This window comes from Crocodylus siamensis, chromosome 3, assembly GCF_052110815.1.
Source record: "Crocodylus siamensis isolate JL-2025a chromosome 3, ASM5211081v1, whole genome shotgun sequence".
Classification (NCBI taxonomy): domain Eukaryota; kingdom Metazoa; phylum Chordata; order Crocodylia; family Crocodylidae; genus Crocodylus; species Crocodylus siamensis.
The window spans coordinates 197,091,577-197,118,896 of record NC_143397.1 but is presented as its reverse complement, the minus strand read 5'-3'; the positions used below and the strand labels follow the sequence as shown (position 1 = coordinate 197,118,896).

At 49.2% G+C, this 27,320-nt stretch overlaps 1 protein-coding gene and 2 pseudogenes across 3 annotated transcripts in view; 2 read left to right on the top strand and 1 right to left on the bottom strand.

Annotated features, from left to right (window-relative positions):
• Positions 1-1,116: 1,116 nt before the first annotated feature.
• On the top strand, positions 1,117-1,245 carry LOC149869297 (U2 spliceosomal RNA; annotated as a pseudogene).
• A 7,096-nt stretch (positions 1,246-8,341) lies between these two features.
• The window catches only part of PDE7A (phosphodiesterase 7A), a 130,961-nt gene continuing 111,982 nt past the window's right edge, over positions 8,342-27,320 (top strand). For 2 of the 3 annotated variants that reach the window (XM_090040076.1, XM_090040078.1), the window contains exon 1: positions 8,344-8,876. In XM_090040076.1, the coding sequence (XP_089896202.1) occupies positions 8,739-8,876 (138 nt within the window). In that variant the 5' untranslated portion in view covers positions 8,344-8,738. Of the gene's footprint in view, positions 8,877-27,320 lie in introns of all 3 variants that reach the window. The other variant, XM_090040074.1, reaches the window with a different exon arrangement.
• LOC149869296 (uncharacterized) lies at positions 23,640-24,384 on the bottom strand (annotated as a pseudogene).

The window sequence follows — 27,320 nt, the reverse complement described above, 5'->3', positions numbered from 1 at the left end:
TCCTAATGTCTAACCTAAATCTACTCTCCACTAGTTTGCACCCATTATTCCTAGTTATTCCCTGGGGCGCTCTGGAAAACAGTGCATCCCCAATTCCTTGCTGTCTTCCCCCGATAAATTTATAGGCGGCCACAATGTCACCCCTTAGCCATCTTTTGTATAGGCTGAAAAGATCCAGATCTCTCAACCTCTCCCCATAGGGTCTTTCACAGAGACTACTAATCATGTGGCTGGCCCTCCTCTGAACCCTCTCCAGATCCTCTGTGTCCCTCTTGAAATGCGGCACCCAAAACTGAACACAGTACTCCAACTGTAGCATGACTAGTGCATAGAGGGGGAGATTACCTCCCTCGATCTGTTTGTCATGCATCTGCTAATACACAACAAGGTGCAATTGGCTTTGTTGATGGCCTCGTTGCACTGCTGGCTCACGTTCATCTTGGAGTGAACTATGACTCCAAGATCTCTCTCAGCCTCTGAGCTGCTGAGGAGGTCATCCCCCAACCTGTAGGTGTGCTGGGGATTCCTCTTTCCTAGGTACTCCACCTAGGTTCTAATTCAGCAAGGGGGAAACTACTAGGGCTGTGCAAAGCTTCGACTTAATATTCGATTTGACAAATATTTGACATATTTGACCTTGAAAAGTGAAAGTTGAGTCGAATAGCAGCTGGTGGAATAGCTGTCGAATCGAATATCGGAAGTCGAATATTAATAGCGTGAGTCAAATATTAACAGTGCGGGTCAAATATTTGACAAGGGTCGAATATTTGACTTGCCTATACTGGATTCCCTGTGCCAGGGGGGAAAAAACGGGAAGTAAGGGGAGGGAGGGGGAGCGGGGGAAGGAGTGCTTTCATGACTGACGTGTGGCTGGCCAGTGACCTGTCAGCATTCTCTGAGGTCCCTTCCAATCCCAGTGCTCTGGGGGAGGGCCAGAGAAAATGCATAAAAGGCAGCAGTTTTTCAGCTCGCCTGCTTTCTGCCTTGGGGTCAGTTTCTGAGTTGCTGTTATTCAGATGGCCTGTACTAATCTATCAGGGGAGACACCATGATCAATCAGGTGGGGAGATACTGTGATCGATTAGGTGGTTTTCCCAGGGCAGGTGATTGTCTCTGATATGTCCTCCATCCAAGGTCTATATTGAGCAGATTCTTTTTGGTGTTGGGTGGTGGAACCGGAGCTTGCTCCATCCACTCCATGCATTGACCTGGTATTGCAGTGTTTCCAGGACCAGTGCAAAAAAACAGGAAAAAAAAAAAATGTTCTCCACCTCTGCATCAGATCATGACAGCTGGAAGCCCTGATCTTCAACAGATTCCCTGCTTGCAACGCTAGCAACAGGGATTTCTGAGAACTTGGTGCTTTTATTTTATAACTACTTTTCATATTAGTTTACGCTTATATTGGATAGGATTAATAGTAGCCTAGGATCTATTCTATATATAGGAATTTAGTTTATATATATTTATTTATTTATTTATTTATTTATACATCATTCATTCTTTCCACCACACCAACGCTTCTCAATATATTATCTACACACACAAACACGTTTACATAACATCCAGAAATCTAATCCACGGCGCACAGCACACTTAGAGGTTCCAGTTTACATAAGAAGGAACACATTATGAAATGGGGTGGAAAGGTAGGTGGCCACACTGGCCAGCCTGCATGAAGGGGAGCAAGGCGGGATGCAAGCAGGAAAGCTGCAGTTTCTCCCCGACCAAACTCAGACGCAGCCTCTTTCCTCCTGCTACAAGGGTTGAGGCTGCTACAAGTGGTAAAGACAGGGGAGCAGCGGCGCCACCAGAGCCACTGCCTGTGCCTGAAACTCTCTCATGTCCAGACACAGCAGCCACAACCTCTCCCACCATAACTGCAACCAGCACAGCAGCACACTCCACCCCTGTGTCACTGCCTATGCTGAGCCTCCCAGCTCCAGAAGAAGAGCTGGCGCTGGACCTGGATCTCAGTGCCCTGGTAAGGGAAGGAGGGGGAAGGAGGAGGAATCAGTCAAGTTTGTGCTCGACACCCCTCAGGTTTTTTCCTTTCAAGCCACGAGGTCTTTCCCAGAAGGCACTTCAGAAGGTGCCTCTGTACAGGTGAAGGCAAGTGGTTCAGCTGAGTCCGCTCTTTCTCTTGCTGTGCCTCTGACTGCTGAAGAGGGGGAGAGTTCAGCAGCATCCACAGATGCACCCGCCTGCCAGAGGGAAAGGCCTAGTACTAGCATGGTCTGGGATCATTATGAGCTGGCAAATGATCCCGCGTTTGCTATCTGTGTGCACTGCCGAGCCAAAATCAGCCGGGGCAAGGGAACAAAGCGCATGACCACCTCGGGGACGCTGAATCATCTCTGCAGGTACCTCCCCTTTGCCACAGGAATGGTCCCTGCTCGCTCCATGGCCCCCGTCCCCCCACAGCAGAGGCAGGGCACCCTGGAACATTGGGGGCAAAAGGGACCAGTTGCAAATGTGAGCAAGGTCACTCAGACCACTGGGGAGATGCTTGCTCTGGATGGCCAGCCCTTCACCTTTGTTGAGCAGCCAGGGTTCAGGTGGCTCCTGGCACTGCTGGCTCCATCCTACTAGGTGCCCGCATGCACCACCTTCAGCAGGATGGTGGTGCCCTCCCTATATGAAGCATGCAGGGAGCACTTGAGGGAGGAGCTGCACAAGGCAGGACCGCAGGTGACCATACACTTCACCTCGGACATCTGGAGCAGCCGGCGTGGAGATCATGCGTACCTTTCCCTCACAGGGCACTGGTGTGGCCAGTCAGACCGTCAGTGGGCTCTCCTTCACGCCAAGGTGATGGATGAGTCCCACACAGCAGCAAAGATAAGGGGGGCTATGAACCACATGGTGCAGGGATGGCTGGGCGTTGGGCAGGCTGAGCTCGCCTGCGGCTTCATGGTCACCGACAATGGGGCCAATATGGTCAAGGCAGTCCGTGATGCTAACTTTGCTGGTATTCGCTGTGTGGCACACAATTTACATCAGATTGTGAGGGATGTCTTGGAGGGGGACAGGGCTGTCAGAGATGGCGCCAGCAACACCAGCAGGCTCATTTCCAGATGCAGCAAGGTGGCAGGCTACTTCCACCGGAGCATCAAGGGGGGCAAGATGCTGCAGGACAAACAAGCAGAGCTAAATGTCCCGCAGAGCAGACTCATACAGGATGTGGAGACTCGGTGGAGCAACAGAAGGCCATCCATGAGCTGGCCTTGCTCGGGGAGATTGGAATCAGTGGCCCCCTGACCAAAGCTGAGTGGGATGCCATCTCCCAGATCTTTCTGGTCCTCAAGCCCTTCCTCAAGGCCACTGAGACCCTCAGTGCTGCTGATGCCTTCCTCAGCCAGGTGGTCCCCATAGTGAAGGAGCTCCGCAGCCAAATGGAGAGCTTCCTGGGGGCCAATGTTCCTGGCTGGGGCAGGCCGCTTTCATCAGATGCGCAGGCACTGGTGAGGCGGCTGAAGGAGGGCCTTAGGAAAAGGCTTGAACTCTTGGGGTCCAACACAATGCATATGCTGGCTGCCATCTGTGACCCAAGAGTAAAGGGCACCATATGTGGCAGTGAGACAGAGTCACTGGAGGGAGGTATTTATTAAGAAAGTGATGAAGGCGGAACGGCGGAGGCGAGGGGAAGTGGAACAGGGGGACCCACTGCCTGAACCCAGCCTGCCATCCACGAGCCAGTCTTCCCCTCTACCACAGGCGCTGCCAATATGGACTAAGGCCATGGCATACATTAGGGGTTCCAGACCCACCAGACCCCAGGATCAGGCAGACAGCCCTCACACCGTGGTGTCTACCTATCTTGCTGAGCCTGTGGAGCCCTTGGACTGTGACCCCTTGGCCTACTGGGCAACCTGCAGGCCGATGTGGCTGGATCTGGCCACAGTTGCCTGGGAATACCTGTCCTGTCCACTGACTAGTGTGCCAAGCGAGAGGGTGTTCAGCATGGCTGCGGATGTTGTGACACCCCACCGCACCTGCTTGGATCCTGCTTTGGTGGAGCAGCTGGTGTTCCTCAAGGTGAACCTCCCGCTGCTGGGCGTCCCCGAGCTCCAGGTGCAGACAGAGCAAATGCCGCCCTCCTCACTCCATCTGGATCACGAGTTTTGTCTGTCAGTAGCCTAAGGTGCAGTTTCCCTCAAACCCCTGCACCTATCACCATGAAAGTTGGCAGGCTTTGTGGGCTCCTCAGGGGCTAGCAAGCCTGCAGTTTTGAGCTCCCTGTGGCTTTCCACACAGAAGTCACAGGAGGTTTTCTCTCAAAAATTTGGGGTGCTGTTTCTCTGAAGTCCCTGAACCTATCTTGTTGAAAGTTAGCAGGCTTTGTGGGCTCCTCAGGAGCTACCATTTCTGCAAGTTTGAGCTCCTTGTGGCTTTGCACGTAGAAGTTACAGGCAGTTTGCTCTTAAGAATTTGGGGTGCAGTTTCTCTGCACCCCCTGAACCTATCTTGTTGAACCTTGGCATGCTTTGTGGGCTCCTCAGGAGCTACCATTCCTGCGTGTTTCATCAAGATCAGACAAGAAATGCCAAAGTTATAGCCTGCTTTGACCTTCCCCATTATAGCCTATGGGGAAGTCGAAGCAGCTCGAATATTCGACTTGAGCTTTGACGTTGAGTCAAACTGGACCTGCTTCGACTCGAAGCAGACAGCAAATTGAAGTGGTACCCGGTTCAATATTTGACATGGCTGTCAAATCGAATATTACCTGCTCTGCACAGCCCTAGAAACTACATGTTTAAATTTGTATATCGGGAACCCCTTAATTAAATAACCCCAAATTTTCCCTGGAAACCATGCTGTCCCCTCTTTGGTCATATTGGCTTTTAAGACGACCTCTCTGTTCATATGGATTGTAAAGCACTTTTATTTTTAAATTATCTCTGTATTCAGAGAAGACTGTTTCTGAAGAATGCTTTCACTAAATGAGCCCAATTGGGTTATTAAGCCTTTCCTAGGCCTCCATGAGACTACCAGTTTTTAAGACAATCTAAGTCAGCATGTGATTGTTTTAAAGCTAGAAATATCAGCTGCTAATCAATCAGTTAGTCTCAGCTTAAAATAAAGTGGTGCTGCTATTGCATTAAATCTAACTCTGCAGTACAATTCAAGAAGGCACAAATCTGGTAATAGGACTTGAGATTTTATGTGAACTAAAAGCTGAGCTCATGAAGCTAATCCTTTTGATACTGACTTGTCTTATAAGCATAAATTGCCTCTGTTAGGTTAAGACAAAGGAATGTAGGAATGTTTAACTGCACACGCCAACCCATCCCTTCATTTCACTTTATTGGCTTACAGGCAATAGTCTTACCTGGTTTACTAGTACCAAATATAAGAATTGAGTGAGTGGTAAATCAGATCAGACAGGGCAGCTATACATATGCTCCTGGGTTGTGAGGGGGGGGCACTTTAATTAGAGTGGCTCTGAAAGCTGTTCTAATTGATGTGCCTGCAGTGTCATGTGTATTCAATGTCCTGTGCTTCAGACGTGGAGGCTCAGTCCTCCTAGGAGATGCTCTGGCTGCCATCCAAAGCATCTCCCCTCCTTTAGTTCTGCCCTGGCTCATCCAGCACCCCAGGAGCCAGGAGGAACAGGGAAATGACAGTTTCCCTGAAGTGGGGTATTTTGTTCAACTCCATAACACATGTACAGGGGTGTGTGCAGTGGCAAAAAATATTGAATCAAGCGGCACAAATTTGTGCCACTACTTTTTTTGCCATTGCAAGTGCACACACCTGCATGTGGGGACACATCTTCTGATGCATTTATTACTTTGAAGAAAAATAAATCTTCACTAGACTCAGTCATTTTAGTCACCCAGAACAGAACTGAATCTCACAAGCTATTCATCAACTAAAATAAATTGTTTGTCTGTTAAATTATTATTATTATCATCATTATTATTACATTCCTAACATAGAGTGGAATATATAGCAGTACATTTATATCGTATTTCCTCTATCACTGCCTATAACTAACAATTGTTTCCAAATAGGGTCCAAAGCTGTGTAACTAAGTATATATGACTGGTATCATGTGAAGTCTTAACCTTACTGCCAGTAAATAAGCAAACATTTAAAAATGTATTACACAAAGTTAGGCAGCTGAGTCATTTTGAAAAAAAAAAGGTTTAAATAGGTACTGAATAATAGTTTTGATTCCTGAAACAAATTTAATCTCCTAACTTTAAATCTTTTACTAGAGAGAAATGTAAAGCAGAACATACCAATAGTTCATAGGGGGAGTTAAAAGGATATTCCCTCAAGGTGAGAGGTAGTTACCTATATTAGTCTGAAGTCAGGAAGAAGGCAGGGTGGATTTGCACCTTTGGTTATAGACTAACCAAATCAGAGATGTATATATGACATAAGCTTTTGTAAGCAAACAACAAAGGGTTACAGCTGCCTGGTTTATCTGCCTGGTTTAATTTTATCTATATAGTTATCAGTCTCAATATTTGATGCCTTTTTTTAAAGTTCGAGTACTGGTACTTTGTTGATTATTTAAATGATTAATATTCCATTGACCTTTTGAACTTTTCATGTATTTTTAAAAGAAAAAACCTGAAAAATTAACTCTAAAGGCTCATAAGCAAATCAATTACATTTTAAAGACACATTTGTTGAAAGAAATCCATGATATCTGATGCTTGATTCAAAATTTTTGAGTGCTTGTGGAAGCCAGTACTACAAGATTAAAAGGAATGCACCCTGCTCAGAGCATTTTACAGGTAAGAAGTCCTGTGCTCCAGTGTCTATTGCTTGTACCAGCGCCAACCTGTGCGGGGAATACAGGATGTAAATCAGTGGGTGTACATAAGACACCGTAATGTGCAGTCACCTATTTTACTGTGCATTAGTGCCTCATGGCAATACTGTACTAATGTGCTAATGCAGTAGAATTAGTCTACTGCACATTGTCACAAAAAAAAGCCATTTGTCTTTGCTACTGAGTGTTAGTGCGGGCTAATGTGCCTTTATGTAGTACCTCATATTAGAGGTACTAAACTTAATGTGCAGTAGCAAAGGCATATTAATGAACTTGTAGAAGTGCCCAGTGATTCTCAACGAGGGTGTTGTAGCTCCTAGGGTGCCTTGGCAATGGGGTACCACAGAATATTAGCATTATTAGATGTGCAAATGTGATTTATAAAATAAACCCAGCGATTTAAATAGGAATTTGTAGTGTTAAACATATTCTGATGTGTTCTTCCTGAGTGCTTTGCAACAGAAAAGTTGCTCTGTTAGTTTTCTATGATCCAAAAATGAGTGAAAATTAAGAGGCATCTTCCGAGGGGTGCCATGAGACTATTGTGGTGCATCTTGAAACTACAAAGCTTAAAGACCACAGATGGAGACACTGTAGTGGATGTATACCTTGTACCAGGGAATTTCTTCAGCAGCAGTACCAGTGGCATCTGTAGAGCCACTCAGCTTTATTACAGTTCCATGTGCAACATTTATATCTGTAATTTAATGACCTGGCATGAGTATTTGAATATAATTGACCTAAACCCATACATTTCAATGTTTAAAAAATGGTGAAAAGCAAGTACCAGCAAAGCTTCCTGGCCTGTTTGACAGTCTTGGCAAACCCAATCCTCCCCTTTCCTGTGACTTGGTACTAGGCCCCTGATTTTCCTCTTCCCCACTCCTTGTGCTGGGTAGGACTGGAAAGAAAACCCGGTGGGAGCCAAGGGTAAGGGGGAGTCTAGGTCTGACCCCAGGTCTGATGCCTTTGCTCCCCTCTGAGCTTTGCAGACTCTCGTGTTTGGGGTGTGCGAGAGGCTGCCACGGACTTGGGCTGGCACCACAGTGCTCTGGCAGCCCGCAGCCTCTCTAAATCAGGGTTTGGTGCCATGATGCAGCCAGGGCACAGGGCCTGAGGAAGTGTTAGAGCAGATAAGTAGACGAAGGCAGGCTCAGGTGTGAGGAGGTGGTGCGTCGGGCAGGTTCCGGCTCTCCCTGCTCCCCCCGCCGCAGGGAGGTGAACAAGCCCCGTCATGAACGAGTCGGTTCTTAACACAGGTACTGCTCAGCTCCCAGAAGTGAGGGAGCAGATGCCCGAGGTGAAAGGAGGAGTGTTTGCAGCAGAGTTCCGCCCCTCTCCCCCAGTCACTGCGGAATGCCCACTGGCATGGGGTGTGGGTGTGTGTCCGGCATCAGAACACACTGCACGCACAGCCGCGCACCCCACCATTGCAGCTGGGCCGCACGGCACAGCGCATGCGCACTAGGGGGTAGTGCCGGCGAGCCGGACCTGCCCTCGGCCGCGGCGGGGGTGTGTGACGTGATGACGCTCCGCGCGCCGCAAGCGCACGCTGGGTCCGCCTGGGGCCTTCATCAGCGCCCGTGCGCTCGTGAGCTCCGCTCGCTCGGAGCTGCGCCGGCAGGGGCGGGGCGGGGCGGGGTCTCCGCGCGCGCTCGAGCGCGCAGCTCCCTCTCCTCCCCCTGCCCCCACCCCCTCCTCCTGGCCGCGGTCCTTCCCCCGCCCGCCGTCGCGTGTCGGACAATAGCAGCGCGCGCCGCAGCCCCCCGCGCGCCCGCCCCCCCCGCGCGGCCTCCATGCGGGGCTGAGCGCGCCGAGGCTGCGGCAGAGCCCGGCGGGCGGGCGGGCGCGGGGGAGGAGCTGGGGCCCGGCCTCTGCGGGCTGCGGGGGGCGGCGCTGAGGAGGAGCCGGGGCCCGGCTGCGGCGGCGGGGGCGCCGCGGCTCTTCAATGGAAGTATGTTACCAGCTGCCGGTGCTGCCCCTGGACAGGCCGGTCCCGCAGCACGTCCTCAGCCGCCGGGGCGCCATCAGCTTCAGCTCCAGCTCCGCGCTCTTCGGCTGCCCCAACCCCCGGCAGCTCTCGCAGGTGAGGCGAGGCAGCCCTGTGCCCCCCCCCATCCCATGTGCTCCGAGGGCAGGACAGCCCATGAGGGGCTTGTGGGACCCCCACGGGGTGCTGGGCTGGCACCCTACTGGGCTCCCTCCGCCAGATTCCTCCTTCCCAGTGGATGCAGCTGAGGGGCTTGTGCTGGCTGAGCAGCTTCATGCAGTCAGGTTTCATAGGGCGATGGTTTCTGTTGGACCCGATTCTGTCCAACCGTGCAGCTGGCCCAACCTGGGAAGCTGAGCTGGGCTTTGTGGAAGCCCGTTTTAATTTAACTGGGGGGGGAGAATTGCTAGGGGTGGCAGACACACAGTTGTCCCCCAAGAACCTACTTCCTTTCAACTGCTCAAGGCCTGTCAAAAAGAAGATGGGTCAAGTGGCTGATAAGATGCTCTAAGCCAATACCAGTGTCCTAGGGTCCAGCCAGCTTATAAGTTCTTGCCCCCAAATTCGCCTTTTAAACCTAGGTTTCCCTTGAGTGCGAGGGCGGTGGGAGGTCAGGGATGGAACCATGTTTCTGTGGGAAACATGCTCCTACTGTTGTAGATGCATCTATGTCCTTTCTGCAAGAATTAATTCTGGTGAGTAGCTGCTGTTTAGTTTTGCCCCCACTACAACTACGTGGGTACTCAGTGCGTTGGATCAAGGATATCACATTTTGGGAAAGGTTTGTGTAGGGGCCATGGTTTGGGTGGGTGGTCTTTAAGCTTGAGTGTTTGTTCTCCCAAAAGTCGAAGCTTCCTGTGAGTTTGTTGCCAAAATATAATGGTTTGGTACTGAACAGTTCAGGTTCAGGAGAAAGCATGGCTGTGATGCTGAATATTTCCCCCTTTGTTCTTTACATTTTTGTTCTAGCATTGCAGAGTTGTCTGCAAGAAGACAACAATTTCTGGATTTTTAATGTCCGCAGCATCAGCCCTTTGCCTGTTGGAGTGGTCACAATAAGAATGATATTCTCTCTTAAATTGGTTAGTGTTGACAACCTGTTTATGAAAACCTGATAATTGGTGGTGGAGTAAAATCATTTTTTTTCCTTTTTATTGCTTGTTATCCCCCTGTGAATGTACTGCTGCAGATTCCTTGCAAACTGTAATAGTTAGACTCCTGAATTATCCAAAAAAACATTGGTTCAGGTGGAATTATGTCAGAGATGTATACTTGTTTTAATTGCTGAGTTCAGATGTAACATCTGTATCAGGAAGTTTGCTTTCAGGTTTTTGTGGTTTTTGCTGGTGGCAGTTGTTGCTTTTATGATGAAAGCATTGTCACATGTCTCAATTTCCTCATCCTTTTTAAAAAAAAAAAAAAATGTTTCAGGGGTTTTGTCTTGTTTTATAGTAGCTCATTGATTTTCCTGGCTATCCCTTACCAAGACTTGCTCTAATTCATGTGCATGTGTTTGTGGAACAGATCTGCTTGTCTCTTGTGTCATTGCTTTTTTTTTTTTTTATGGTGGTGTTTCATAGATTTCATAGACATCAGGGCTGGAAGGGACCTCGGGAGATCATGGAGTCCGGCCCCCTGCCCAAAGGGCAGGAAGTCAGCTGGGGTCATAGGATCCCAGCAAGATAAGCATCCAGTTTACTCTTGAAGGTGTTCAATGTAGGTGCTTGAACCACCTCCGCTGGCAGACTGTTCCAGACCTTGGGGGCTCGGACAGTAAAGAAATTACTATTGTTATATTGTGGATCTTTTTCTTCCACAAACTCCCACAAATTCAAATGAAGAGGATTTAAATTTATGGAAGAGAATAGTTCTAACAAAAGGAATTCAGTTGAACATTGAATGTAACAACACTTTTTCTACCTTTAAATGCCATGTAACGTACATTTCTTGGTCTTTTTAAAATGAAATTATTTTTTATTGTAATATTTGAATTGGAGCGGTTTTGGGAGCAGAGGGCAACCTCCCCTTCCTCCCTTCCCTCCCCTCTCCCCACCTGCTCCCAGAACCAGGGACTGGGTTTGGGGAGTAGGTGTGGGGGAAAAGAGTGGCTGGTCTTATGTTCACTACCCAGGCACCAGGAGCTGAGTCAGCTGAGCATTGTGGCAGAGCACTCTGGCCCACTGGTCAGACGAAGGTCCCTGGTCGGGGGGGACTGTGTTAGGGGCTTTTGTCCAGACCCTTCCTGGACTGGTCTGAGGGGACTGAAGTAGAGGGGCTATGCCTTCTACCCATTCTCCTGACCTGGTAGTCCTGAACTAGGGAAGCGCAGGGAGCATTGTCCTACTTCTTCACTCCCCTTCTGGGCCAGACTGGGAGTGGGGCATACAAGCATTTGCATGTGCAGTTGTTCACTGTCTCACAAGGAAGACTTTCCAGGTTGATAGCTGGAAGATCTTTCTCCCAAAAGGACCATGCCTGCCCCAGGAGAAATTAGGTGAACTACTTTTATGCTTTCCATTTCTATTAGGAGAACAGTGATTCTCCCAGTAGAACTGTAATGCTTATAGCCACTGACAGATGTGGAAGAAAAACCCAACAGTAGTGTTTTACCAGAAGCGAAAGTGCGTTAGTTTGACCTGGCTCCTCCAACATCTGTATAGATTAGGCACTTGCAAGGTCAAACTAATGCGATGCCTCTTCTGAGCATGTGCTGGGCTCAGTGCAGGGACATGCTGAGCTGAAAGTAATGCCCTGTTTTGTTTTTTTTTGTGGCGGGAGGGGGTTCACATCTGTACACAGCCTGTTGCCATAGGATCCTACAGTTAGAAGGGACCTCAAGGTTCATCTGGTTCTACTCCTTGCACAAATGCAGTATTCCCTATTTCTATATCACTGCAGGCAGATGCTTATCCAGCCTCTTTAGAAAACCTTGGGTGAAGGAAATTCTGCAGCTTTGTAGGCAGTTTATTCTGTTATCTTTGTAGTTTGGAAGCTGTAGTTTTAAATCGGTTACCTCTTGTCCTACCGTCTGTGGCAAGGGAGAACAGTTTTTTATGGCAGCATTTCAGATATTTGGAAACTACTATCCTGTTCCCCCTTAACCCTCTGCCTTTAATCTCCTCTTTTCTAAAGTAAATGCCTAGTGTCTTCAGTTCTTCCTCATAAGGTTTGTACTCCAACCTCTTTATTATCTTTGTTACTTGCATCTGAATCTTCTTAGTTTCTTTACAGCCTTCCTAAAACTCAGTGCACAGCTGAACACAGTACTCCAACTGAAGCTTAATCAGGTCTGAGTAGAGTTGCATTCTCTTCTCCCATGTCTTCCCATGACTTAAAAAGCAGTTGCAATTTTGAAATATATTATATTGTTGACGTGTACCAAGTTTGTGATCCATTATGCCTATCCCTTCCTATCCTCCTTGGAAATACCAAACAGGTTCTCCTCCTTTCTGTGTTTGTACATTTGGTTTTCACCCCTGTGTATGATACCTTGTTTGTGCTGGTTGAATTTAATTTTGATTAACTGGGGAATCGGGCTACAAACTACAAAATATTTTTAACCTTTAATGCTATCCTCCAGAGTATTTGCAGCAACTCCTAGTTTTTTTTGTTATTTACAAATTTGATACACATACTTCCTGTTTCTACATCCAATAAATTAGTTTAAAAAAAAAAGGTTCAGCAGCATTGGACTCAGGAAAAACCCCACATTGAACCTCACTTGAGACTTTTAACCAGTCTGGCATTGATCCATTAATGGTTACTCTTTGCTTGCAATTAGTCAGTCAGTTGTGATAATTCTGTCTAACCTACATTTCTCCAGTTTATTTATGGGAGTGGTGTGTGGGTCTGGACTGAGTTGGTCTTTGCTAAATTTCAGGTATAAGTACATCCATTGTGTAACTGTGATTCACCAAAAAAATAACTGTATTGAAGAAGAAAATCAAGTTGCTTTGGCATGGTATATTAACAACCAATTCATGCTGGCTGCTAGTGATCACTGGTATTAAATTCTCCCAGTATTAAAAATTGATTGTTGCTCTGTAACAGGGGTGGGCAATTATTTCAGCTGGAGGGCAGCTTAATGAGTTTTGGTGAGCGGTTAAGGGCTGGAAGGGTAGCTCTGCCCCTTGGGAGGTGCCCTGTCCCGTGGTTGCAATCTTGGGACTGGAATTCCCACCTCTAGCCCCTGACTATTGCCACCGGAAGTCACTCCCCTTGTCCTGGAAGTACTCATTTTGGGAGGGTGGGTGCTGCCGTCTTGAAACTGGAAACCAACAGCCCCCCCCACTAATCATATACTGAAGAATAGAACAGGTCCTATAACTTGCTTTAATTTTATTTAAAAATATTTTTGTCCTGATTTGTGTGTTTGCATAGTGTATCTAGAGCAGTGCTTCACATAGTGGTGGTCTGTGGATCGGTGCCAGTCCACAAGCTACTGGTCGTCGGTCCACAGTGAGTTGCCGGGAAAAAAAGAAATATATTCGCTGGTCTGCAGTGAGTTGCCAGGAAAGAAAGAAATATATTTTCAGAAGCATAACATTGATATGTAATAGCGCCACAGTTCGTACATTCCAACATTCCAGGTGACATCATGTCGTGCGAGGTGAGGAAAGAGAGAGAAACAGCTGGTTGCGTGTTTGTGTAGCGCTGTTACATGCAGTTGCTGCCACTGGCTGAACCGGACACCGGTCTCTGGCCCACTAGAAAAAAAAATTGCTGGTCCACCACATCAGATAGTTTGAGAAGCACTGATCTAGAGGCAATTGCATAATAGCTCAAAATACAGTCCTGTTCTTGTATATTATGTGTGGGGGCTATGGAGGTTTGTGTGGGTATGGGGTATGTGGTTCCAGTGTGGGGTGAGAGGGTGTGGCTGTGTTTGGTGGAATGGTGGGTTGTGTGGGGGGTGGCTTGGCTGGGGCGGCAGGGGGAGCGGCGGAGCTGGCCCAGCTCCGTAGCACGGAGCTCACTCCTGTTCCCCATGATCTGTTTGTAGCAGTGAGTGAGGCTGGGCTGCCAGCTCCATCACACAGTGCTCTCCCCAGAGGCATGTGGCTCTGGGGGACTGCATGTGAGCTTTGTGTAATGGAGTAGGGAGGACCCTGCGCCCAGGCTCTGTGCTCTTGCTACCCTGTCCTGGGTTTGCACTGGCCTCGGGGCACCAGTGTGAGCCCTGTGTGCTGCGCCCCTCCCCACACTCCGACCCCCACTGCTGCCGCCGCTCTCACAGCACTGCCACTTCCATTGCCACCCTTCCCCTGCTGCTTCCATACTTTCGCTCCCGCATATCCTCCTGCCACTGCTGCTGCTGTTCCCCGTTTGCTGTCGCTTCCTGCCCACCTCTGCCATTCTGGCCCACTCCAGCCAGCACCATGTGGTTCCCAGCTGCATGCCTGGGACTGCACGGCATGGCATGGACCCAGTCTGGGTTCATTGTGGTGGTTTCCACCCCCTATTCCATCGTGGCCAGGCCAGGCCAGTTCCCTGCCATATGGTCCAGCATGGAACCAGCCCAGCCTGGTGTGGGACCCATGGCATGGGCTGATCACGGCAGTTTCAGTCCCCTCCTCCCTCCTGGCTGATCTCCACTGATTTCGTCCTGCTTGGATCTGGTTTAACCTAGCATGAGCCTCATGGTGTGGGCTGATAGCTGCAGTTTCCCTCACTCTGTCTGATCTTATCTGAGTTTCCACTCAGGTGGAGGGAGTGCTGGGGAACAGCCAAAGGGTTGCCAGGCCAGAAGCTGCAGAGCCTTCTGTATGGGGGGCAGGGCCAGGTGGGCCTTGCTGCTCTGCCTCTGGGTCTTGCTGCTGCTGGTGCCTCCTCATCTTTGGTAGGCAGCCATGGGCAGATAATTAATTTTCTAAATTTTAATGGATCCTGCAGACTGGATAGAATGGCTTGGCAGACTGGATTTGGCCTGCGGGCCTTATTTTGCCCAACCCTTCTCTATCATTTGCTTTAGTACCAGGGTGGGCAAAATGGCAGCCAGACTCTGTTTCCCAGCAGCCCCTGCCTATGTCCATGCAGCTGGTTTCCATGGAGATCCCAGCGGTAATAGCACTGTCACAGCATGGGGCCAGGGTTTCCATGGAGACTGGCCCCAGCAGTGCTGGCAAGGCACACAGCTGGGTGGGGAGCTGCTTTGCAGCTGGGGCTGGGATCTTGCAACAGTGACAGCGTGGTTCAGAGCTGGGGCAGAGCCATGATCTGCTGCCTGCATGCTTCTGCCTGGGGCATGCAGGTAATGCGTTGCAGCTCTGCCCAGGCTCCAGACCATGCCATCACCCCCACAAGATTCTAGCTCCAGAGCAGCTCCCCACCCAGCCATGTGCCCTGCCAGTGTTGCTGGGGCTGGTCTCTTATGGAAACCCTGATCCCAGGCTCTCAGGGCGCCATGGCTGCCAGGGTTTCCATCGAAAACAGCTGTAGCAATGCAGGCAGGGACTGCTGGGAAATAGAGTCTGCTGCAGGCTTGATCTGGCCCACCCCTGCTCTAGTAGCTTCTCAAATGCTGGATTCTAGTTGACCAGTTGCTAATTCCATGGGTCCTTCTCTTGCTATTTTCTTTGTAAAGATGAGCACTTTTCTCCCTTCCCAAATACTCTGGGATCTTGCTGTCATCCAGAAGCTGGCAAATGTTAGGCAAGTGGCTCTGAGATTTCTTTAGCTAGTTATTTTGTCATGGTGGGGTGAATTCCATTAGGCTCTGCTGTCTTTAAATCATTCAGATTATCCAGAAGTGCTCTGCATTCTGTATTTATCATAATCTTTGTCCTTTCTCTTTTTTTTTCTATTTTGCTAGTTGTTTGATTGTATTTTTTTTTCTTGGAATAAGACTGAAGCAAAATAGGTTTTGAGCAGCTGAGCTATACTTGTCTTCCACTCATAGTTCCACTGTTTCAAGCAGTGGACATACAGTTTCTCTGATCTTGTTTTCATTGACCTAGTTTTGGATCCCTTTGTTGTCATTTTTAATATTTCTTACGTGTTGTAACTTTCTTGTCTTTTGCATCTCAGATTGTGGAGGTTTAGAAAAATGTCCATTTTTTTTGTTTTTTGTTTTGATTAATACTTAAACTTTTAAGTGCTGAGTGGTAAACTTTTAAATAGTAGTACTTATAACACTAAAGCATACAAATATTATTTGTTTGTATTTGATGTTGATAACTAGGGATCCAGGCTTTCCGTTTTTGCATGGAAAAATGAAAAAAAGTGTTTTTTCCCCTTTTAACAGAAAAATGTGGATTTTCCATTTTTGCAAAGAGTACTCTGCTGTGCTGGGTGATACCCACTGGGCTGTGGAGGCCCTGGGGGAGGGAAGCAGTGAGGAGCTCGCAGCGGTGAGCAGCTTCTCTGTGTCGGCCAAATGCACCCTGCAGCCCTGCTTCCCTCCCCCCCCAGGGGCCTCCGCAGCCTGGTGGGCATGATCTGACATGGCAGGGAGCAGCAGAGCTGTGTGTAGCGTGGGGCTTGCAGCAGCGAGCAGCTTCTGCCTTGGTGATGTGCCTTCTGCACATGGGGCAGCAGTGTGGGACTGCACCCCTCAAAGCAGCAGTATGCGCAGGGGTGCGTTGCCAGGGCAGTGGAGTTGGGGGGTGGTGGGAGGAGCTCACAGCAGTGAGGCGATTCCCACATAGCCCTGCTGTCCCCAGCTGTCATACCCACTGGGCTGTGGAAGCCCTAGGGGAGGGAGGCAGGGCGGGAGCTCAAACCTGCAGCCTGCACCCACCCCACGAACAGATCTGGGGGGCGTGGGTCCCCCCGTCCCCTGGGAGTACACACTGCAGTGGGGCGCTGGCCCTCCCGCTCCCTTGCACGAGCCACCCGTGGCCCTGTTCTGCTCCCCACTGGGGCCCTGTAGCTGAATTGTGGCACTGGGCCCCAAGCCTTACCTGGCTGGGCAGCAGTCCCGGCCTTGCCCAGCTCCCTCCCTACAGGGGAGGCTGCTTGGGGCCACATGCATGTCTATGCACATGGTGCTGCCTGTTGCACTGCCTTCATCCTGCTCCTTCCCAGCTCCCTGCAGAATGGCAAAATCTGTAGGTTTCTCTTGTAAAACGAGAAATCCATATTTGACCCAGGTAAAAAGTAAAATCTGGAGTTTACTCCATTTTTCCATGGGAAATGGAAAACCTGGATCCCTGGTAATAATTGTTCATGTATACCTTCTTACAGCATAGTCAATGAAAGCGAATCTCCTATCTCTTGCCCTTGTCTTATTGGAGAAGTTGGACTACTGGGGATTAGATGTTGTGTACCATGGTAAAAAGTGCCCATGGACCAACTGATATGTAGTAAAGCCATGTCTTCGTTTGTCTTCCTTTGCAACTTGTCCTGGAATAACTGGACTCAGTATTTTTGAGTGGTGTGCAGTGTAGTTTGCTTTTGAGTTAAACTTGCAGTTCACAGATAATCTTAGAATTGTCAGCCGTTCCAAAATGCAAACTATCTAGCTCACTACTTCACTGCTTAAAACTAATTCTAGTCCAGATAGCGTACAGTTTTTACCATTTTATCTCATCTTTTTAGCTTTTAAATGTGGAGGTTGACAAATGAACTCCTTTCAGGAGGTTGTAGAAATCTGAAGCGCAAGCATCTGATAGAGATTTTTGGGGCCAATACTGATGACTGATTTTTTTAACTAGCCGTATCGGCTGATACCGATCCAACAGCTGATGTGCAGGTCTGGGTGGTAAGTCTGTTGGGGTGGGGGGGGGAGGGAGATTGAGGCCCCCGCGAAGAGAGACAGAATGAGACTGGGGCAGGGGTTGCGCAGCTGGGGTGGCTCCTACTACTGTGTGCACCCCGGAAGGGCATGCGGGGAGTGTTCCCTTGGATCTGTGTGTGGGGCGAGGGTGGGCTACTGCTGCAGGTTGGGGCCAGGGGGCAGCACTGGGCTTTTCCTGGTGGGGGACTGGGCCCAGCTGAGCTCAGGGGGGTGGCAGCGGTGCTGGGAAGGGGAGCTATGGGGGGGGGGGCTGCAGCAACCTCAAAATTTGCTGTAGCCACCCCATAGCCCCCTCCCAGTACCACCGCTGCCCACCCGGAATGCAGCTCAGTGCCGCTCCAGCCTCAGCCCACAGTGGCAGCCTGCCCTTGTCCCATACAGATCATAGATTGAAGAGTTGGAAGGGACCACAATGGATCATCATGTCTGACCCTCTGCCCCTGGCAGATAAGAGGACCGAGATCAGACGACCCCAGCCAGGTGAATAGCAAGTCTCCTCTTGAAGACCTCCAAGTTAAGTGATAGTACCACCTCTCTTGGAAGCCCATTCCAGATTCTGGCCATCCTTACTGTAAAAAAAAATTCTTCCTAATGTCTAACCTAAATCTACTCTCCACTAGTTTGCACCCATTATTCCTAGTTACTCCCTAGGGCGCTCTGGTAAATAGTATATCACCAATTTCCTGTTGTCCTCCCTTGATAAACTTATAGGCGGCTACAAGGTCTCCCCTCAGACATCTCTTGTGAAGGCCAAAGAGATCCAGATCTCTCAACTTACCCTTGTGGGGTCTTTCACGGAGGCCACTAATCATGTGGGTGGCCCTCCTCTGAACTCTCTCCAGATTCTGCGTGTCCCTCCTGAAGTGCGGCGCCCAAAACGGGACACAGTACTCCAACTGCAGCCTGACCAATGCCGCATAGAGGGAGAGCATCACCTCCCTTGATCTGTTAGTCATGCATCTACTAATACATAACAAGGTGCGATTGGCTTTGTTGATGGCCTCGTTACACTGCCGGCTCATGTTCATCCTGGAGTCCGCTATGACTCCAAGATCTCTCTCAGCCTCTGAGCTGCTGAGGAGGTCATCCGCCAACCTATAGGTGTGGTGGGGATTCCTCCTTCCTAGGTGGAGTACCTTACATTTATCTTTGTTGAATTTCATCCTATTCTGCTCCGCCCATTGTTCCAACCCGTCCAGGTAGGCCTGTAACTGCTCCCTGCTCTCTGGTATTATCTGCAAACTTGGAGAGGGTGTTCTCCACACCCTCGTCCAAATCGCTGATGAAGATATTAAATAACACTGGTCCAAGGACCAAACCCTGCGGGACCCCACTGCCCACCTCCTTCTAGGCTGAGAACGATCTGTCCACCTCCACTCCCTGGGTGTGGTCCCTAAGCCAGTTGGGCACCCACCTGACTGTAGGGGTCTACCCCATAGCCTGCTAGCTTCCTTTTGAGAACAGGATGCATAACTGTGTCTAGCTAAAAGGGAGGCGTGTACCCAATGGAGGGGAGGGGCCATCACCAGGGAGGACTATACTGCGGTTGCTCAGGGCTGCAGGGGGGGTGGTCAGGAATTCCAAGGTGGAGAAGGAACTGGGACTAGCTACTTGGATCAAGGACAACAAGAAGTCCTTTTTTAAATACATAGGGGGCAAAAAGAAGGTACTGGGTAACTTGGGACCTCTGCAAGACACTCTAGGAAATTTGCTCGTCACACCAGATGACAAAGCTAACCTATTTAACGACTTCTTTGCCTCCAGTTTCCTGAGCAGGGACCGAATCACACCCCCCCGGGCCCTGCTCAGGCCCCAGGGGAGGTGCACCTAGGCTAAGGGTCAGTGAGGATCTAGTCAGGGAACTTCTGGAGGACTGGATATATTTAAATCAGCTGGTCCAGAGGATCTCCAACCCAGAGTGCTGAGGGAATTAGTTGAGGTCATTGCGGGACCTCTGGCATAGCTTTACGAGCACTTGTGGTGCTCTGATGTGATGCCAGAGGACTGGAAGAAGGCCAGTGTGGTTCCCATCTTCAAAACAGGGAGGAAGGAGGACCTGGGAAACTATAGGCCAGTTAGTCTTACCTCGATCCAGGGTAAGCTTTTTGAGAGAATTATTCTGGCACATGTCCACGAGGGGCCAGCGGGGGAGATTAATGCTTAGGGGCAACCAACACGGGTTCATGAGAGTCAGGTCCTGTCAGACCAACCTGGTGGCCTTCTGTGACCAGGTCACCAAATCCTTAGATGCAGGGGTAGCAGTGGACTTAAGCCTTCCGAAAGTCCAGAAAGACTTTGACACTGTGTCTCACCCCATTCTCATTGAAAAACTGGGGGACTGTAGTGTCAACACTTACACAGTCAAATGGGTTGCCAACTGGCTGGAGGGCCGCACCCAGAGAGTGGTAGTAGATGCGTCATTTTTGACGTGGAGGGATGTGGGCAGTGGGGTTCCCCAGGGTTCAGTCCTCGGGCCTGCACTGTTCAACATCGTCATCAGTGACTTGGACGAGGGGGTAAAAAAAGCAGTCTGTTCAAATTTTCTGATGACACTAAGATGTGGGGGGATGTGGGCACGCTAGAAGGGAAGAATAGGCTGCAATCAGACCTAGATGGGTTACAGGGATGGGCGGATGAGAACAGGATGGGATTCAACACTGACAAGTGCAAGGTGATGCACCTGGGGAGGAACAACCGGCACCATACCTACAGTCTGGGGAACTCCCTTCTTGTCAGTGCAGAGGTAGAAAAGGATCTTGGAGTCATCATTGATGCCAAGATGAACATGGGCAGGTGGTGTGGGGATATGGTCAGGAAGGCCAACCATACCTCGTCATGCATCCACAGACGCATCTCAAGCAGGTCCAAGGAGGTGATCCTCCCCGTCTGCGGTACTAGTCAGGCCGCAGTTGGAGTACTGCATCCAGTTCTGGGCACTGCACTTCAAGAGAGATGTGGACAACGTGGGGAGAGTCCAGAGGAGGGCCACTCGCATGATCAGGAGGCAGCAGGGCAGGCCCTATGAGGAGAGGCTACAGGACCTGAACCTGTTCAGCCTCCACAAGAGAAGGCTGAGGGGGGATCTAGTGTCCTGTTACAGACTAGTCTGAGGGGGCCAGGAGGGACTGGGGGAGCCCCTGTTCCCCCAAGCACTACTGGAGTGACTAGAAATAATGGTCACAAGCTGGCAGAGGGTAAATTCAGATTAGACTTCAGGACGCACTACTTCACTGTCAGGGTGGCTAGGATCTGGAACTAATTTCCAAGCAAAGTGGTGCTGGCTCCTATCCTGGGTGTTTTTAAGACAAGGCTAGACCATCACCTTGCTGGGGTCGTTGGACCCCAGTACGCTTTCCTGCCATGGCGGGGGATCGGACTTGATGATCTGCTCAGGTCCCTTCCGACCCTCCTAACTGTGAAACTGACTATGAAACTATGAAGGTCTTCCTAATATCCAGGTAGATGATTTAGCCTCTGCTCCTGTGTCAAGCCAGTGTGAGACCTGGTCACAAAAGCCTAGAAGGTTTGTTGGGCAGGATCCATCTGTGATGAACCCGTGCTGGTTTCCTTTTGGCATCATTTCCCCTGCTGGGCCTTCACAGATGCTCTCTTTGATATATTTTTTTTTTTTTCCCCCCTAGTATTTTCCCAGGGATAGAGGTAAGACTGACTGGCCTAAAGTTACCCGGCTCATCCCCTCTCCCCTTTAAAATGGGTACCATGTTTGCACTTTTCCAGTCCTCAGGGATCTGGCTGGAGCACCATGGGTGTTCAAACAGCTGTGCCAGTGGCACCCATGGATGGCGGTCATCCAGGCCAGCTGACTTGTATCCAACCAGCCCTTCCAAGTACTCCTTAATTAAGCACTAGCGTTTGGCAGTCGGGTGCCTTTTGGACATCTGTCTATGCTCAAGGTAGGGGAAATGTCTTGGTCAGTACTTAGGAATACTGAAGCAAAGAACTCATTGAAGAGCTCTGCCTCTTTCTGTGTATCAACCACCAACTGTCCTGATTTGTCCTGCAGGGGCCCTATGTTACTCTGTGCTTTCCTTTTGCTTGCTATGCATCTGTAGAAGGACTTTTTATTTTCCTTAATTGTTGAAGCCAGCCTAAGTTCCAGTCCTGCCTTGGCCTGCCTGATTCCCTGCAGTAGCACGCCAGGGAGGTGTATTTCTCCTTGGTGGCTGCCCCCTGCTTCCACTTTCCTTGCCCTCAGTCTTTCCTGGAGTTCCCTGTTCAGCCAAGCTGGATTTTTGATCCCCTTAGCCCCTTTCCTGCGTAAGGGGATAGACTCCTTTTGTGCCCCAAGAACTCCCTTGAGAAACCTCCAACCCTCCTGGACCTCTGTTTGCTCAATGCTCTTGAGTTCCGCCACCTCACTAACTAGCCTTCTAAGTTTACTAATGTTGGCCCTTTTGAAGTCTAACACTTTAATTTAGCCTTACTGGATATTTTTCTATCCCTTTGCCGGATAGTGAACTCTACCAAGTGATGGGCATTATCTCCCATGTTACTGTGTTACTTGCAGGTTACCTGCGAGATCATCCCCTGTTGCTAAGACCAGGTCTAGTAAGGCGCTACCCCTAGTGGGACTGGATACCACCTGGGTTAGATGGAGGTCCTGCACACAGTGTATGAACCTCCATGAGTGGCTTGTTTTGGTTGTCTGTTCCTCCCAGCAGATGTCCGGGTGTAGCAGGGCACTGAGGTGCCTGCTACTTGTGGAGTAGTAATGAAGAGGTACAGGTGCAGGTTGCTATGGCAACCAGTAGGCGTCAGCTGACCAGAAGGGGCAGGGCTTGGCTCCTATACAACTCCCAGGCTGGGGTCAGGCAGGCAGTTCCCTGCCAGCAGCCATGGGTGAAGGAGCTCTCCCAGAGCCAGTGGAGGGGAGAGGCCAAACTGCGGATACACCTCCGAGACTGGGGGAAGGATAGAGCCCTCCTGATGCGGCAGGAATAATGTTATAGCTGAGCAGTGTGAATTTGTTACAGCCCAGGGGCTTGTGTTTTGTTTCCTGTTGTATAAGAGAACAGTGGTTTGGGAGAGGCTATTAGGGGTTGGAGGAGGCCTCATAGGGGATCCACGGTAGCATGGGACCCCGGTGCCACAGAGGGTGCAGTATTTTGAGGTGCGCTGACCCCAGCCCCAGGCAAAGGGGGCGGTGAGAGAAGCCCCAGGCAAAGGGGTTGCAAACCCCAGTGCCAGTGAGGCGTGATCTTAAAAGCCGGGGAGCTCTGGTGCACCTGTGGCGCAGTTTTATTTTGGTGGGTTTTTTTGTGACCTAGGCCTTAAGACTATGGAAAAGGCCTAGCTAGAGAAAATCAGGGGTCAGTCCCACATGGATGAAAGGGCCCAACACACCCAATACAGTAGGCAGCCTCCTGCTTGCAAGAACATCATCCTAATTTCCATCAAGACATGGCAGGAGAGCATAGGGCGGGACGTAAGAACCCCAAAGAAGGATCCAAGGGTGCCCCTGCAAGGCGTGGAGGACTAGGAAGATGGCGCCAGGAAGGGTGACCTGTTACACCGGGTAATTTAGATCTCCCATGACCACTGCCTCCCTCGCCTGTATGGCATCTGAGAGCTACCTGGAGAATACCTTGTCTAGCTCGTCATTCTGGTGAGGAGGTCTGTAGGAGACCCCACTACCAAGTTCTTTTCCCCTGGCCTCCGCTGGATCCTGACCCACAATGCCTCGGTATTCCCCTCCTCTACCCCTGCCTTGATGATAGAGGATGTGTACTGCTCCTTAACATAGAGAGCTATACCCCTGCCTTGTTTTCCCACTCTGTCATGCCTATATAACCTGTACTCCTCAATGCCTACTGCCCAGTTGTGCGTAGAATCCCACCATGTTTCAGTTAAGCAGACTAGATCATACTGGGTGCTAGCAAGTAAGAGTGTGAGCTCCTCCTGCTTATTTCCCATACCCCTGGCATTTGTGTGAAGACATTTGAGCCCCCCAGTTGGTGCTCTTGGTGCCCTTTTGCCTTGATGGTTTTTATTGTCCTTAGTGCTTACATGGTTAGGTCCGGTGCCTTGTTTGGGGCTTTCCAACCCTGGGGACTCATCGACTGCTGGTTCCCTGTCCCCCATTGAACTTAGTTTAAAGCTCTTCACAGGAGGTCAGCCAACCTGAAGGAGAACAGATGCTTATCTCTAGGAGAGGAATGAAGATCGTCCCATCCTAGGAAGCCTCCTCCCTGGAAGTGCTGGTGTTGGTTGTAGAATCCGAAGCCCTCCTGAAGACCACCATCTCTGGAGCTGCTGGTTGACTATCCTGATGCAGGCATCCTGGCGCATCTGGTTGCTGCCAACTGGAAGGATGGAGGAGAATACCACCTGTGCTTCTGACTTCCTGAGCCCGATCCCCAGCCTATGGAAGTCCTTCATGATGCGTTCAGGACTACTCCCAGCTGCATCATTAGTGCCCACATGGATGAGGACTGTGGGTTAGTAGTTGGAGGGCTTGATGAGATCAGGAATCTTTTTAGTGGTGTTGCTGATCTTTGCTCCAGGCATGCAAGAGAACTCTCTCACCATAGGATCTGGTCAGCAGATCGACCCCTCTGTGCCTCTCTGGATTGAGTTACCCACCACAATAACTCGGCGTTTCTTCTTCTGCCTGGGCAATGGTCCCCCAACCTGCCCAGCAGGAGTTGCAGGGACCGCCTCCTGTGCATCCTCCTCAGCGGAGAAACATTCTCCAGCAGCCTCCTCCACCAAAGGTGCCAGGGCTCCGTACCTGTTCCGCAGACACAATGGGGAAGCAGACGCTGAGTCCTGCTGCCTGGGTCCAGAGGTGACAGTCTTCCACTCCTCTGCTGCAGATTCCTTTCATGGGGTAGGATCTGGTGGCATGCCTCCCATGTCCTCCTGGGGTGCCTGCAGCAGTGGGAGTTGCCCCCCCCCCAGTATTCCCCAGACGAGCTGCTTGTGGCCCTGTCCTGCATCCCAGGCTGTGCAGCCCTGCCTCTGCCCCAGCCCCACTCCCTTCCTCATTGCGGGGCCTCAATATGCCCCCTCCCCGCCCCTTCCCTCACCACACATTTACCAGCCAGACCCAGCTGCTCTCCACGCTGCTGGGCTCTACTCATGGTCGCTTGCATGCTGTGCTGCGGCGGTGCACATGCACAGGGCATTTATCGGTCACACCAGTCTAAAAAAGCTGATTGTCGATATTGTCAATTTTCCAGATATTGATGCTGATCCAATATGGGACCAAAGTATTGGTGCACCTCTGATCTGATGGATTTCAGTAAGTTGTGTGGGGGCTGATGATGGAAGTTCTGAAACATTAAGAGATACTCACAGAAGTTCAGGTTAACCAACCACTTAAGCTCACTATTCAAAAATAGTATTTCCCGAACTTTTGAAAGCCAGGCCTCTCGAAACAAAATAAATCAGATACCACCCCCATCTTATTTTGTGCTGAAGTCCATCTAAAATGAAAGGGGTCTCAGTATAGATTTTTATATTTATCTTCCTTTTTTACTAGCTTTGATAAGCAGCGAAGTACTTCAGATGTCAGCATTGTTGACTAGTTGTACTGGCATTTAATTTAGCACGTACAGAAAAGACTGGGGCACTTTACACCTCTGATATCATGCAAGTTCTCTGCAAACTCACCTGGATATCATTAGTCAGTTACATTGGTCACGTTTTCAAAGTTTTCTTCACAGCCATAACAGGTAGAAGCTTGTTTTTTGAAAGCTGAGCCTCAGGAGAACAATTTAAGTGTCCCTACCTTGCCTAAGTGCTGCTGTAAAAACAAGTGAAATAATTATCAGCGGTGTGAAGTCAAAATCTAACTTGAGATATTTCTTTCTAACATGCATTAAAAACAAGCAATCCCAAAAAGATGAAAACATGACTTATCTGAATGAATCCCCAGTCATGGCTGTAACTGTGTTACACAATGGGATTACAAAACTTGCATTTGACTTCTTCCAATCTTCAGTCTGGCTTTCCTGTGACCGTGAGAACGATCAACATTCTAATATGAGCTCACCTTTTCCAGACATCGAAGGGTAAAAAACAAAAAAGGAAATAAATCCCTTTGCCTGCCACACCATTCATTCTGACTCTTTTCTTCTAACTGGTTTTAAAACTATTTCTGTTCTTACTGTTGCCCCAAAAGGTGAGTTCAAGTGAAGTTGGCGCCTGCTCACTATCTCCAGGAGCAAAACTGGAACAGTAAATAGGTCTAGTTAGGGCCCTGTGTCCTGCATAACTCACTCTGGAGTTGGTGGGAGTCTCTTTCAGGGATACTTTTTCCTTCCCTGCATGTTAGTTCATAAACTGTCTTTATAATTGAACCCTTAGTATAATTATCTGACTAAATATGTGCTCTGTTTGTGATCAGTCTCCAAACTCTTTTACCATCCCTCCATTTTCATTCTTATCCTCTCAGTCTTGCCTAACTTTTTCCATTCTTTCTTCCCATTCAGTATTCCTCTTTCTCTTTTATTAACTCTTATTTTTTGCCATTCCCCTAATCCTTCCTCTGAGTCTACCCTAGCTTGCAAGTAGTTTATTATTTTAACTCTTAAACAGCAAGTTGCCTCTAATCCCAAACTTTGGAATGACTTCATTTTATTACTGCTGCCCTTTGTTTCTTCTTCCTCCTATTTATTGTCCCCACATGTTGAGTTTCAAATGAGAAGTGTGTTGAGGCAGATGCTGTTTTTATAAAGGCTCCATCCAGAACTGGCCCTTTCTATGCTACGATAATGCAATGTGAAATTTCAACTTTCAGTTGGTTTTTTTTTTTTTTTTTTTTTTTAATTTTAGGACTGACTTATTTGTGTGTATCTGAGAATTCTAGCACCATGTAGCAATTGGTGTTGGCACCTTTCATAAGGTTCTGGGTTACTTGTTTTGCAGCTCTTGTAGCTAAGATTTATGCAGGGAATGAGAACGTGGTGGTTAGAATAATAGCTTTAAGTCTTTATTAATTTCACTTTGGTTTGTCAGGAGCCACCAAAAGACAATTTTATTCTATTGTATCCTTCATGGCTGTTTAGTGAGCTTTTTGGGGTGTGTTGCCTGGCATTGAAAATTTGAGCTTATAATGCAAAAGAAGCTGGTTAAAATTAATATAACTAACTATATGCACTTCTTAGTTCATAAAGTAATCTCTCTTTCAAACCTTTATTCTGAAGCAAAACAATTTTAATGCTTGATCTCTCTTGAATATTCATCTATGTTCCAGATGCATCCGAGTAACTGGAATTAGTCATGTTTTTGTAATACACCGGGGGGGGGGGAAATTCTTCTTTTAGTAGTTGATACTGTAATTTTCTTAGCATTTGTATCAGAATCACTTCTACAGTATGTTTCAAAAAGTTTCTCCTTACTAAAAAGCAGGGATCCTGGGTTTCTTTGATTTAAAAAAATTGAAAATTCTCTAATAAAAGCCCCAAAATCTGAGATTAAAATTAAAATCCTCCACAGCCCCTGGCCCTGCTGGAGGAGGCTGCCAGGGCTAGGGACTGGGTCTGCAGCCCCTTGCCCTGGCAACAGAGTGGAGCCTGGTTTTCATCCTGCTGCCTGCTGTGGGCTCAGTTGGGGAGGAGGGGACAGCTCCCTGCCACAGAGTGCGCTCATGGAGGGTAGGGAAGACCCATGCCCCCCAGATCTGTGCACAGGGCTGTGTGCTTTTGGCTTGGGCTCCTGTACTGCTGCCCTTCCTTGGGGCCTCTGCAGCCCAGTGGATGCAACCTGGTGAGCTTGCACTTCCCTGGCCACGTATCCCCTGTATGAGCAGGGGTTGTGTACAGGGGATGTGTTGCTAG